The sequence below is a fragment of the Galeopterus variegatus genome, unplaced genomic scaffold (genome assembly GCF_000696425.1).
Source record: "Galeopterus variegatus unplaced genomic scaffold, G_variegatus-3.0.2 Scaffold864, whole genome shotgun sequence".
NCBI classification, from domain to species: Eukaryota; Metazoa; Chordata; class Mammalia; order Dermoptera; family Cynocephalidae; genus Galeopterus; species Galeopterus variegatus.
Genome location: NW_007726975.1, coordinates 421,465 through 436,303, shown reverse-complemented (window position 1 = coordinate 436,303; position 14,839 = coordinate 421,465). Strand labels below are relative to the sequence as shown.

The following is a 14,839-nucleotide window of genomic DNA, read 5'->3' as shown; positions in this document are numbered from 1 at the left end:
AACCAAATGAAAAATAATGGTCTGAGAATAACCATATTCTTCCTATAGGAAGAAATCAATGCATACTTTATATCACATCTTATTTTCCAGTTTATAATTTTCTGGTCTATAGTAAATAATTTTTTGTCTTAATGCTTATTGATATTATTTACATGTCTCAAGTCTTCTGATATTGTTGGACTTCCAATTTATGGCTACTGCACAGCATCTTTCAGACCTTTTGGCTTTTTCCAGCATTTGTGTGCATTCATATTCACAGGACTAGAGTGAAAGCAGCTGAAAATAATGTCATCTTTTATATGCAGTTCATGGTAGGACATTTCCTGTGGGCTAGAAGAAGTGTTTTTCTGACATACCCCAAATGGATTACATTAATCACTTTTTGTCCCAAAGCAGCTTAGTGTATATGCTCTGCAAAAACTTTCCTCATTTGGTCCTTCACAGAATTCTTCCAAATACATTTACATTTGACATGCCCATTTTATCCTCCAATGTGATTATTTTCATAAATTGCTCCACTAATTTAATAGTTAATAACCTCTCTGGAGAATAACTCAATTTTGTCACACGTAATCTAACTAAAAATAATTTCTGTAGTTGTTTGGTGACTTATGCACTTATTTGAAAATTTTATTGCTAGTTCCTTACCAACATGGTGTTTTTCATGTTAAAGTTGAAAGACAATCGTTCACCTACTATTGTGTCTGGGTCATTGTCAGAGACTCAGATAATACTGTCCTTTGTTTTTATAAAAATAGCTTTTGCAAGGTTTTGACTTTTATTAAATGCCAAGTTAAGTAATAAGCAATTCAAATGTAACAAACATCATACAGTGTATGTTCGTTCAGTTCAACATCAAAGAACATGTATTGATGAATGGGTAATACAGATTTCTTCATAATATTGGTCTTAATTACCAAAACTGTACACTGAATAACCTTAATTTCCTCAATAATTTCTTATTAATCTATTGTCTTCACTAAAAATATTTCTTAAAATTATATTTTCCAATATCTGTTAAATGCTTGCATTTAGAAGTAAAACTACTTCCTTTTAGGTCAACAGCAGGTTACTTACTGAGATTTGGCACATAATTTTTTTCATAGTTTTATTGTCCTATATCATATCTTTGATAAGTCTTGTCTCTGCAGACCAAAGAGAACTATTTCTTTTAGAAGCCAGTCTCCTGTTGCGATTAATTTCAGAGACTGTTTCCCACCTTTTTCCAGGTCTCTACTCCCTACACCCTCATCTCTATTTACATCGTGTAGATGAAATGAAATCATGACCGGAGCTACTTGTTTAATATCATTTTTATGTTCTTGCTCACATGCCAAGAAATGTTAACACTTTAAAAATAGACAGATAGATAGATAAGAAAAAGAAAAGAACTGTCTCCTTGGGATTTTTTTCTTTTTTTTGTAAGGAAGAAAAGCCTATTCAAAGCATCATAGGCAAAGAGGGAAACTTACCAGAAGAATGCAGAGGTGTTTCATGGAACCTAAAGATGTACAGCCATGCCTCACATGGACTGGGACCACAAGGGAGGCGGGAACGATGGGTCCAGTGTCCTCTGCTTAATGTTGCCTGTGGATAAAATGGCCACATATCCAAGCTCTACATCGCTTCCAACCTGAACTGTTTCCATCCCAGATCACCAGCAGTTGATCTGATTGGCCCAAATAGGAGGTTTTATCCCTCGTTGGATCATCGGTGGCCCATGGGATTTGATCAAAGATGTTAACTGACATTGAGTCTAAGCTCCCCTCAGAACACTCTGTAAAAGATTTAACAAATGTCTTTCAAAATTTCTTTTAATTTGTCTATTTTCAATATCTTTCAGATAAAGTATACAGATACTCTGATGACTACATTCCCAGGTATGTTGAAACTGAGTCATGTATTATAATTTGAAACTAATAGGGGGAAGTCATTATGCTATGTTGCTTATAGATTTGGCTCAGCGATATTGCGCTTGGGTTAAAATAAAACAAACAGTGGGTTTTAATGACTTTTACTCCCATCTGGTGGTTAGAAGCCATAACATTGTTGTCTTCTCTAGTTATTCACACATGCTGAGTCGATGAGAGAGCTGAGTGAAGGATGAAATCAGACTTTAACCTGGCATCTACAGAATTTTCAATAATCTCAGAAGCGATATCCTAGATTATGATTCAGACCAGATTGTAAAAGTGCAGTCTCATTATATATAAAATTGTGCTGCACTTTAGAATCCCAAATACAAAGAAATATGGCAATACCTAATAAAATTTAAGATATGTGTACATACATACATATATATATACACACACACATATATATATATACACACACGCAAATAGATGCTTAGTAGTGTACTGTTTGTAAGGGTAATGTCAATCAGTAGGAAAATCATGATGAATCCGTACTCTAAATAATATAAAGTTATATATATATATAATTTATTATCTTTAATACTTATTAAGTTTTAGAGAAACTTATATAGTAAGATACTTTCTTAAAAAAGAAACTTTAGGGTATAAATCATAGTAAAAAATTTTTTAAAATATATACATAAAGATAATTTCCCAGAGAGCTCTTCAAGACCTTTTTAAATGGTAGACTGAAAGGTCTCTGAAAAAAATAAGGCTTTCTCACTGGGTAGGATGAGATTATATGTCTTTTGGGCCTCTAAAAGGGTTTTTTGTTGTTTGTTTTTTGGGTTTCTTTGTTTAAATTCTTCTTCATGTGAAAATGTTTCTGGCAGATCAGGACCTGGGCTGCAGGCAGACACCTGCCCCCCATCTTTATTTTTATGACTTCTCTTAACATTGGATTCTCTAACATGAGATAATTTTCAAGTCCTTAGTTCAAATCAAGAGTGATTTGCTGATCACTCTTTTGTTTGCTACAACAAACAGCACAACGAAGAAAATCCTATATAAGCACATTAGGAACAGCTAATCCCTTTGATGATTGATCTGATACTTGTCACTTGAAGAGCAATTAAGATGCAATGTGATAGAAAGTCTTGTGATTTGACCATTTGGCTGAAGACCAGGTCAGTGATTTGGGAACTAGAATGGCAGGAGTCAGAAGGGAAAATTGGTAAAATACCCGTCTCAAAGCAAGCAGGCTCTTAGCTACAGGGCAAATGTGAAAAAAGAAGCTGGTTCTTTTAGAACATTTATTCATTCAATAAACATTTACTCAACAAATAGGCACTGTGCTAGACAATTGCAAAACAAGTTCACAGTTCACAAATCCCAAGGAGGGCTCCCGCTGCATGGAAGATAACAACCACCAGGAACAGGAGTTTGAACTCTTCAGCCCACTTTGTCTTGAGTTCTGCATTTACTACTTGCCTGAGTCTGGAACACTTACACACACAAGGAGTTGTGTATGAAGCGAGTTTGTTACTTACAGATAGGCAGCGAGGGACAACAGAAGCCTAGGATTCACTGGGAGCTGTTTCCCCAAGGCTCAGGAAAGCTGCCCCAGGTAGATGGAATCTCGTGTGCATGTGCTGCACTTGCACTGCTTATGAAGGGCCCCAGAAAGCAGCCCACCTTGGGTTTTATACCTGAGGGGCAACATGACATGCTGGACTAAAGCAGCAAAGGACATTCTGTTTCTACAGGAGGCTAGAACAGAGCTTGGGCTGCTCCAGCCAGTTCCTCTTTATCCCAGGATGTTGCATTCCCTGCACATTCTACTGTTATTCTTGAGAACTACAAACAAGAAAGGGAGGTGAACTGGGTTGTTCCCAGGCCACCCAAAAATCTTCTGCAACAATGGAGATACAAAGATGGAAAGACAGATTTTTCCCTCAAGAATTTAATAATCTACTGTTTATTGTAATAAATCTTCATTTAGGACAAACAAGAAAGGGAGGTGAACTGGGTTGTTCCCAGGCCACCCAAAAATCTTCTGCAACAATAGAGATACAAAGATGGAAAGACAGATTTTTCCCTCAAGAATTTAATAATCTACTGTTTATTGTAATAAATCTTCATTTAGGCAAAATTTGAATCTATGATGCAGATTTTATCTATAAAAAGGGGTTGGTATGCTAATTCACGAGTTTATGCGTATACTTCATAACTTTTCTATTTCTCTTGATTATGTGGTTTGGGAACAAAAATCACTTTTGTAGGGGGGCATGGAGGCTTCCGGCAAAACCGAACAATCATAAAACTATCTCCAGGCATTAAAATTTAGAACATGAAAACCGAGCAAGTGGAAATAAGGTCTATCTTTCTTAGGTGGGGCTAGGCTAGTGTTACTGAAACTTCTTCAGTTCCGGAATGGTTCGTGGCTAGGTAGAAGGGAGGGAAGCTTTCATTACATTGGGATCTCACTGCACTCTCTTCCTGCTCCTGCTCAATATCAGTTTAGTTGGGAAACTATGTATGCTGCTGGAGGGGAAACAAACTATTTATCTGAGAACAATGTAGCACCTAAATCTAAAAGAAAGTCTAATACACAATTCTTGGTATTTACCCTTGTGCCACTTTATTTTTTAATTTAAGATATAATTCTACGCAATTCTTGGTTTTTTGATTTGTGTGAGGAGGATAGTGCAGTGGAAATATCACGGATTTGAGATCCAGAAAATCAAACCCCTGTAATTAGTAGATAGTAGTACTAGCAGTGGGTTTTAATCAAACTCTTGCAATTAATAGATTCGTAGTCTTAGGAAAATGATTACACATCGGTAAACTTCAGTTTTACCATCTGAAAAATACAGATTATAATATAATATTTTACTTACAGAGGGTAGTAGATGTTGCTTTATTGGATGAAAATTAAGGTCTAAGAAAATTCCTGCCCACTTGCAGTATACTCACCCCCAAATGCAGGAAAGCAACTCAGGTGTACAATTACTTTCAGCTTATCATGACTTTTTAGTTTTCAGTTTCTCTCAAGAAGCTTAGGACAAATTCCCAGCACCTTTTTATGGTCTGTTCCTGGGTGGCACCGGAGATGCTTTTATCCCAAATCACTATCTCAGTTCAGCCACTCTTCTACCTTAAGGCGAATTCTTGAGCTCTGCTGGGTGGGGATCTTCTTCATTTCCCTTCTTTGCTAAATTTACTAACTAAATATAACGAGTGCCTTGGAGCAGATCTTTAGTCTCAACCGTCCTCTGAGGTCAGGATTGAGAATCTCAGGATTCTCAAGTGGGTGTGCAGAGGAGGTCCTCACCGTGACCCTGACACATGTGTAACTAAGGTGTTTCTAAGTTTTCCAGCCTCTTATTTGTTTATTTTCATGTACAAATAACCATAACCCAAGCTCCAACCCTCTGTAACTGCAAGAAGTCTAGTCCCCTTCCTAAGAATTCATAGAGAATAAAATGATATTCATTTTTTGGACATGATTGATCATTTGCAGGTTGTATCTGCTATCCATGTGGGCTAGGAAAATGGATGGATTGTCTTATTAAAAATTCTTCACCTTTTGCTATTATATTCTCTGCATAGCCAGAGAAAAACTATGAGTGAGGACTACTCTGTTTCACAACATTAAGCTGTATTGAACCACCAGATGGAAAGAAAGGTTACAGATGAGTTCCTCTTTATCAGATAAGCAGAATACATGCCAGTATCTAGACTTCTCAAGCCATTTCATACAGGTATCATTTGAACTGTTATTTAAGGACACCAACTTACCATTTACATATACGGTGTCTTCTTTCAGAAGCATGGGGAGTGATATAGATGTTATGCCTTGAGATAAGAGTTCTTTTTTCTTTTGATGCAATTCCATCCAGCTTCCAGTGACATGTAATCTTAAAGTTAAAGCAGTTGGTACTATATTAATAAATGCTACTTTCACTGCTTGATATGCTTCTCTGTTTCCAGCCTGTCACTGTGAAAGCTAATCACTAGGGCCATCATCAGTGGTAGGATAACATTGGTAGGATGACAATCTGGTGACAATTGTAGGATGTCTACTATAATTCTAATAGCATACTCACATGAGGCTGGAAAAAATTTAATCAAATAACAAGTCAAATAACTGTGTATTTTTGTCAATTCTCTTGACTCGGAGAGACAGAACTGTGGTCCCTGTATAGTATCCTAGACCGTTTCCCTGTAGCCTTTGAATTGTATCACCTTCTACATGACTTCCTCATAATATGGACAGAGCATGGGGCTTTAGGACCAAACTTGCACTACAGTTCTAGCACTGCCAGTTACTATGTGTCCTTGAACAATTTAATTCACCTCTATGAATTGCAAACTCCTTATAAGCACAATAGAAATAAAAATACACATCTCATAGGATTGTCTTGAGGGTTGAATGAGCACTGGCATTGAAGAAAGATTTCATAAGTGGTATTATTACTGATATTACAAAAAGCATAGGGGAAATAAATTAATAGGTCCAAATCTCAGGCTTCTCCTCTGTAAAGTGAGGAATAACAATACTACTTTTGCAAAGTTTCCCTGGGCCTTTGATATAATGTACGTAAAACACTTTACCCAGCATCTAGACATAATAGGTGACCAATCATTTCATTGCATCTGCCAATCTGAGTCTGCAATAGTTACTTAGTAAATATAGTTTAAAGGGACTGTTCAGAGTTGTATTTTGGATAAAGAAAGAGGCAGTACAGTGTACAGTTAGGAGCACAGATAATTCAGGTTTTAATCGCACCTTTGCTATTTACTAGTTTTGTGACCTTGAGCAAATTATATAACCTCTCTGTGCCTCAGATTTCTTATCTGTAAAATGGGGATAATATGCTGCCTACCTGTTGGGATTGTTGTGAGAATTGAATGAACAAATATATGAAATGCACTTTAAGTAGTAACTAATACATGGTAAGTACTGAGTAAGTTCTTGTTATCTTTGTTCCCTGCAAGAAGGTCCAAAACCTAACTTAAAATGTACACACACACACACACATGCATGCATGTGTGCATTCACTCACACACATGTGAACCCATTGGTTGAGGCTGAGCAAGATCGTGGAACATTTTGCTCACTACCGAGTTTAGCTGACAAACTAGTTATGAACTATTGTAAAGAAGACTCTAATAAGGTAAATTATTTTTCCTTATTATAGGGATGATGAATATTATATTGAAGACACACCAGTTTATGGTAATTTAAATAATATAAGCCCAGGTAAGTTTTATTTTTTCATAAATTAAATTTATTGATAAATTAAGTAAACTCCACGAATTCCACAAAGAATTTGAAGTGGCTTACTTTTTTTGTATCACAATCACGAATATCCCAATGGTAAACGTACATTCAAGTACATTTAGTATCTTATTCAAAATATGTTTGCAAAGCTGTATATTGTAAATTGTATTGCCATGTCAGTGTGAATCAACATCCTGTTTTTCTATACCTCTTCATTTCATTCTAGTAGTAATGAGAATACAGGAAGACTATATTACCATGAATTTTGAAACACAGAATTCTATGAAATAAAGCTATTTCTAGAACAGAACTTGGTCCACAGAAACAGTGCTTTGTACTCTGTATACAAAAGCAAATCTACAGTGAATAACCTGGCTGGAATAATGAACTCTTTCTCTGTTTTTTTTTTGGTTTCCTCTGTTTTAACTATTTCCAAGTAGAAAACATAAAGCTGGATGGATGGCAGGTGGGGGTAAAGAAGAGCTAAATCATCACTGAATGGTTTATACGTTTTTTGTTCTTATGTAACAAGTGCTCTTCAATCACCAACATCTCTTATTACTCGAACCATCCCAACCACCTAAAAACAAAACACCCTAAATTCCTCAAAACTGTCAACCTTGGTCTGATCTCAGGGCCCTTTCCCTGCAAGCACTTTTTCAGTTCATGATAGGAGACTGTGAGATTAATTCCCATTGACCTCTAAGTCTTGAACACAGAGATTTCCAGTAATGTACTTTATTTATATGAATATCTGTATGTCAAAACAGTATGGAATCCTCCTAAAGTTAGGAATATGGGAATTTTATAAGATTCAAAAATTTACTTAATTTTGTCTTTCCCTCCATTTTAAAGTGTTCTCTACTCTCTGCACTCTAAGGCATCAGAAACTATTTTTTAGGAATATACTATTAAAATAATTTGCCCTCCTCTTTTACTTTGCAGAATCATGGTGCCCACCTATGATTTTAAGGATTTAAAATTTTATGTATTCTGGTGTCTCCAAGTCTACCCTATCTACAATATCCATACCTAGTAAGCCAGGTATCACTCCTACAGATTTTGGTTTGTCAAGTCCAGGATAGGGCTTAGGAATCTGCTACTTAACGAACGTCCCAGGTGACTCTGATGCAGATTTTCCACAAACCATGACTTGAGAAACATCACTCTGTGGACACTTTTTCTGTGTTGCTTTTCATAAAGGATTGAATGATTATTGGGTATGTTCTGTTATAGTAAATAAATCTTTTTCTCTCTGGGGTCAAATTGGTGCCATCCACATTTTTGCTGGGTCACTGGCCATCCTATACCTCTACCTCTCTTTCCTTTTTCTTTTAAATGGGCATATCTGGGGAAAGAAAGCTGTGGACAATTCAAGAGGCGAATTGGTGCCATCCACATTTTTGCTGGGTCACTGGCCATCCTATACCTCTACCTCTCTTTCCCTTTTCTTTTAAATGGGCATATCTGGGGAAAGAAAGCTGTGGACAATTCAAGAGGCATGTCCCCACAGGATGAAATGAGTGTAGGTCTACTGGCTGTTGGACAGTGTACAAAATCCCCAAATACTTAGGACCAGTCCTGTGCAGCTCCAGACCTTAGTTAAGACCTTAGTTAGCCTAGCTGAGCTGTCCTGTCACTGACTGATGGGACAAAAATCACAATCTAAACCCTCTTTTTCAAAATCAAGATGTTGGGCTTTAAATGCCTTTGAGGAAAACTTCTTACTCGTGGAATAAATTATAAAATTGTAATTATTATTATATGTGCACTGAGCTTTATGGCACCATACGCCATTTCCAATTATACCTAAATGCAGAGAACACAGTCAGTCCTTTAACTCATGAAATCTCTATAACATCTAAATGGTAGTTTAAGTTGAGATTGTCATATTATGCAGTGGTATAAAAAATGTGATTATTCTTTATGCCCCTTACCCAACCAATCACTCCCCAACTCCCCTCCCTTTTCCCTCCCTCCCCATATTTCTAGTATCTCTCTTTCTGAAAGTTCAAAGTTATTGCCTTCCTTCCTTCCTTCCTTCCTTCCTTCCTTCCTTCCTTCCTTCCTTCCTTCCTTTCTTAGCATTTACAATTTGTCATAATGAATATGCTAATAAAAATAATAAATATAAATAAAAGAAAAAAAATGACGTGATATAGTCTGTATCCCAAGGACTTTTTTTTTGTTTTATCATTAATGCTGTGGGACAAAAGACTTTGCTGTCTGATCTGAAGGTTACAGTTTGTGCTTCCTTACCTCTCTGCAACTTTACCAGAAAGACTAGTTAAGCGATTCTTAGGGGTCTCATATTTATAGCTCAATGCTGTTTGGATCATGTATTTTTATTTGTGCCAGCATTTTTCACTTTTCCATTGTAAATCACAATCTAGTCAACTCCCAAGAACCAGTGGATGAAAATTGCTATGAACAAATGAAAGCCCAACCAGAGATATCTGTAAATGAGATGCAAGAACACACCCCATCTGCACAGGTGAGTTTTGTTTTCTGTATCAAGGGTCAAATTGAGTCTAGGTCAAAGCACATATGCATTTTCAAGAACATAAGAGCAGTGCGTTCTGATACATATCAGAAGTAGCCTGTTAGAAATTTTGCAATCTGAATCAGGTGTCAAGATCTGGGACTTGAGCTCTGAAGGTAAACTCAGAGGCAAGTAAAGTAAACAGACATCCAACCACAGTCAAAAAAGTCAGAACTGTGTAGAATTATAGAAGCAATAGATTTGAAGGCAAAAGTGAGATTATTCCTAAATAATCAATTAAGCTTTTTCTTTCAGATTGAAAAATTTTTAAGTATCACAGAGATAAATATAAAAGTGGACAATGCATAATTCTCACAAAACCTTCATGTCAGGAATTCATGAGAGAGAGAAAGAGAGAATTTTAGTTATACGATGAATTAGCTGGATATAAAACATCATACCCCTATTTTACAAGGCAAATGAATATAAATTTTAATACAAATCTTAAAGCTTAAGTCTTATGGTAAGACATTTTGAAACACACACACAATTTGTATGCAGTTGGTCGGAAGAAAAACCCCAGCAGAAACATAAAACTCAAGAAGAAATGGTTATTTTCTCCCTTTCCTACCACAATCAGTTCAGCCTCCTTAGACATAGCACTGACTTCATTAAAAGCCATTCACACTTGTTGGCTTACATGCTACTGAGGTGTTACAAATTTCAGTTAGAATTTCCTAAGCACTTGCTATGTGTTGGGGCTTGTATTATGTGCTTTTTATGTATTATTTCCTCAGAGTCCTGTGGGGGAGGAAACAATGTTATTCCCATTTTACAAATGCTTGCAAAGGATGAATAAGTTGCCCTAGAGTACTCAGGTACTAAGCGAGGAGACAGAATCCAAACTTAGTTCTGTCTAACAGAAAACATTCTCTTCTCTAAAATGGGTCACATCTTGGAAACTTCCCACGAATGTATAATTCTTTACTCCTTATATAAGTCCCCTAAGAAATCCGAATCCTTGAAATTTTTATTAAGAAATCAAGATGAGATGAGGTTTGGGCAAAATACAAAGTAACCCTCTGGCAGACAAATCTGTCATTTGATGTTCAATAATTGTAAAATATATTTTGAGACAAAAGGTATGAAAAACTGCATGATATCATATATCTTCTAAATCTAAGATAATAAAAAAAACTCTCAAAGAAGGTTAAAATATAACCCCACAGTCTGAAATGTAGGGTCACATAAACTTAGTTGTAAAAGAACTGAGAATTCTGACTAGAATTTACTATTTAATATGTAGGAATTATACAGGCCAGTTTTATTTGACCTTCATCTAGTTTTTACTCAAGTGGAAATTGTCCAAAGCCCTAAAATGTCTTTAAAAGTCTGCTATTATGTAAATTGCATATTTAAAGGTACTTCTAAGAAAATTAGTCTTTATTCTATTATTCCCTTATAAATTTAGTTTCACAAATTAGAAGTAATCTCTTTACATTTGCTCAATTCTATTTTATTGATAGTGATAATCATTATCATTAACAACACCACCCAGTTTGATACTACATACTTTGTTACTCTGGTCAATCACAAAAGCATAAGTGATCTATGATATCACACATAAAACTTGATGGATAAAGTGCTTGTTTGTTGGGAAAAAAATAACCCCCTTACCCTTTGAAAATGATGAGTATGGTTCATAAATTGTAATTTTAGTATCTCAGACTACTATTAACTAGGAAGAGTTAATCAGGAAAACTATTAATAAATTGAGTCCACAAGAGTTTCCATATCCTAAAAAATTTGAGGGACAAAAGAATGAACTTGTTTCTCTTTCCTTATCTTCATATCCGAATCTCTAATCAATCCTTCCCTTCCCTCCTATGTCAGAAGCATCCTCTGTCCTTTCCAAAGCCAGCACTCTTACTTGTGCTCTTGACCACTTCTATATCTTTTAGAGTCTTGCACCTTCAATTATTTAATTTTTCTCCATTTTCCATTTTTTGTTTAAATGAATCATTATTATTTGTCTATCCCTATGCATGAATCTTTCCAATATTTAAGCATTAAAAACAAACAAAACAACAAAACCTCACTTCAACTTGTTTTCTCTAATTTCTAAACTGGTTCTTCCCTTCCTCTATTGTTTGCATTTCTTTCCATAGATACACATTCTTTTATTCCTGGCTACATGTCTTCCACCCATGCACTCACTGAAACGGCACTCTGGCAATCTCAAGTAACTATTAAGCAGATAATTTGTAGTCATTTCTCAGGATTCACATTCTTTTAAACTCTGCAGGACTTGACTTTATTCACTCCTATTATTAACAGACTCCTCCATTGAGGCTGTGCAAGCTATGGGAAGCCCCAGATTTTTTTTCCTCCCAGTCCTAGGGAAAGACACTTTTTCTTTCCTGAATGTGCATGTGTATATCAATCCTAGAGCTCTCATCTAATTGGCTCTGCTGAAGGCACATGCCCATTCCTGGGCCATCCTCTGTTGCTAGGGGGATGGGTAGCAACCAATGGTTGGTCCAGACTAGGTCACATGCTTAGTCGTGTGCTGAGCTTGGGGTACAGCACTGTAATTGACAGCCTCTCTAGAACTAGATGGAGGAGAGGAATTTCTTAAAGAAAAAAGGGGGAATTTATAAAAAGAAGAGGGATAGAACAAAGTGCTGGACAGACACAAAAGATATCCACTCCTTTGTGTAACTGAGTGCCGTTCAAATTTCACTGACATCTGTCCTGTCTGAGCAAAGGCAACAGAGGTAAAAGCATAAAGTACGTACAGAAAGCAGTGAAAACAGAGTTGATGTAAGGAAGTAGTGGGAATCAAAACCGGAAGCATGGAATAGTGTCAGATATGGAAAATCTTGAAGGACAGGTTATAAAATTCAGACTTTAGTCTAAAATTTGGGGGACAGGATGGTGAAAGTTGTGCTTTACGAAGATAATTTGAAGACAGTTTGTGGGATAAATGGCAGAGGAAAGAGACTAGAGAAAGGACACTATTTACGCAGCTATTGCAATTTTCCAAAAATGATTATTTTAGGAATAAAAAAAAGCCAGACAAATAAACCAGAGAGGTTGTAAATAAAACCATCTCTTTTGCCTGGTAGAGAATATGAGATATTTCACTTTTAACATGAAAATGAGTGCCAATAGGAAGATATTTACCATGCATTTTGGGTTTTGTTAATCTAAATGTTACTTCCTCACTCCCTGCCCCCACAAATCATAGTTTTGGACTAGTCTTAAAGTTAAACCCTTAATACAGAAATCTTTGGTTTATCCTATGGCTATCCTAAAGTTTTAGCCTGTGACTTCTAATAATTATAATTTTGGACCACCTTACTTTTTGAGGGTAGTTATAACTTCCATATACATTGCCTCTATTAACTAATAAAACTGTGAGGTAGGTATTACTACTCTCATTTTATAGGTAAGAAAATTAAGCTTCAGAATAGTCTTTGAAAACTGCCTACAGTCTTATGACCAGTATATGGCAGAGCTGGGATTCAGTCCTAGGTTCACTAACAGCAAATTCAAGCCTGTTGCTTCCCCAAGTTACCCTAGTCTTCTGTCCTTCTCATCCTAGTATTGACCCAGCCCTAGGCCAGGGAGGGTCACCAGACCCTCTTGGATGTGAATGGATACCTCCAAGGCCAGCCTAAAATGATCTCACAGGAAATCTCGGGATAGGCAGATGAGAGGAAAATAATAGAGAAAGATGAGAAATTTAATTCTTTCTCAGATGCTAGTCATGTAAGTGGACACTGTTACCTTTATTCTTCTGAATCTTAAAAATGTAGAAAAGTTGGGGACTTTTGTGAGTACTATTAAATAACCACTTATTAAGCACATGTAAAGTGAACCTTGTGATTTTAAAAAATTCTTCCTGTCATGTTTGTTTCTACATCAACGAACTAGGGTATTGTTACTTTGTAAAAGCAACATAGGACAAGAGCTGCCTGAGGTGAAGGTGGATGTAGGGACAGGTGAGAGTCCACCTAAAATGTTCATGTGCATTTTGAGTATAAGAAAGAAATAAAAATCCAGGAAAAAGTTTCATGTAAGCATTTTTTTTTCAACTCAAAAGACTTGAGTTGATTATTGTTTTTCTTTCTGTTATCCCGACAAATTTGGCAAAAGAAGGTAACTGAAGCCCACAAAGAAAATTACTTGTTTTTCATAGGCCATAGAAATTTCCAGAAGTCATCAAAGTTAAAGAACAGGCTAACAAGAAAAAATTAACATATGATTCTTTCAGGCAATGGCTGAAACACAGATGTGCTACGCATCACTTAATCACAGCTTTAAGGGGAAGCACAGAAAGCCCAGGAAACAGAATCCCTACTTGTCAGACAAGGATGAAGATGAGCAGTTACATGCACTGCATACCAGTGTGTCTAAGAGCACTTTGGTGGACCGTTTCTCACCAGAAAACCAGGCAATAGAGGAAAACATTCATGACGACCCTATCAGATTGTTTGGATTGATTCGTGCTAAGAGAGAACCTGTAAGCTAGCTGGACTATGACCTTGCTCAGTGATTTGGCAGGAAATCATAGAGATGGTTGTTAAGAAAATAAGATCCCTATATGACACAGAATGACCTGGCAAGGGTGACTATCTTATTTGTTGATGGGATTGTGGCTCACCTTTTATTCAGTGCTTACGTTTATGCACACCAAAGTAATGCCACGAAAATCAGTTATTTGAATTCACTTAAAAATGCCTAAGTAGTAAAATATAAAATAAAACCCATTTTGCAAATTGAACCTGGTAACAAAGTCACAACTTTACAATAATATCTTATACTCAGAGAAATAAACAAAAAAAATATTTAAGCATGAATGTTTTCTGGAATATGTTGAAAGAAAAATAAAAGCCAGTAATTTAAAAAAAACATTTCTCCTTTCTCACCAATGTGAAACAACACATAATTGGAAGAAATTTCTGATTGAAAGGTATACAAGACATTAAAATACGTTACTAAGAGAAGTGGGATAATCTTCTCAGGAGGTATTTTTCCCAAATAGATAGCTTCATTAGTTTAAAAATTACTGCAATGCATGTTTCTAACAACAATAAACTAATATAAAAAGAATTTAGAAATTCCACAAGCCAGAGATAATCACTATGAGCAACTTTCCATATATCCTTCTAAATATTTTTCTGAGCATGCCCACGTACATATATTGGTTGT

The 14,839-nt window shown here is 36.0% G+C and overlaps 1 protein-coding gene across 1 annotated transcript in view; it reads left to right on the top strand.

Moving 5' to 3' along the window:
- Positions 1–14,209, top strand: part of LOC103590714 (T-cell receptor-associated transmembrane adapter 1) — a 27,405-nt gene extending 13,196 nt beyond the window's left edge. Inside the window, exons 3-6 of the mRNA XM_008573018.1 lie at positions 1,844–1,880; positions 7,058–7,119; positions 9,546–9,634; positions 13,902–14,209. Coding sequence (XP_008571240.1) covers positions 1,844–1,880; positions 7,058–7,119; positions 9,546–9,634; positions 13,902–14,159 — 446 coding nt within the window. The 3' untranslated portion in view covers positions 14,160–14,209. The remainder of the gene's footprint in view (positions 1–1,843; positions 1,881–7,057; positions 7,120–9,545; positions 9,635–13,901) is intronic.
- Positions 14,210–14,839: the final 630 nt, after the last annotated feature.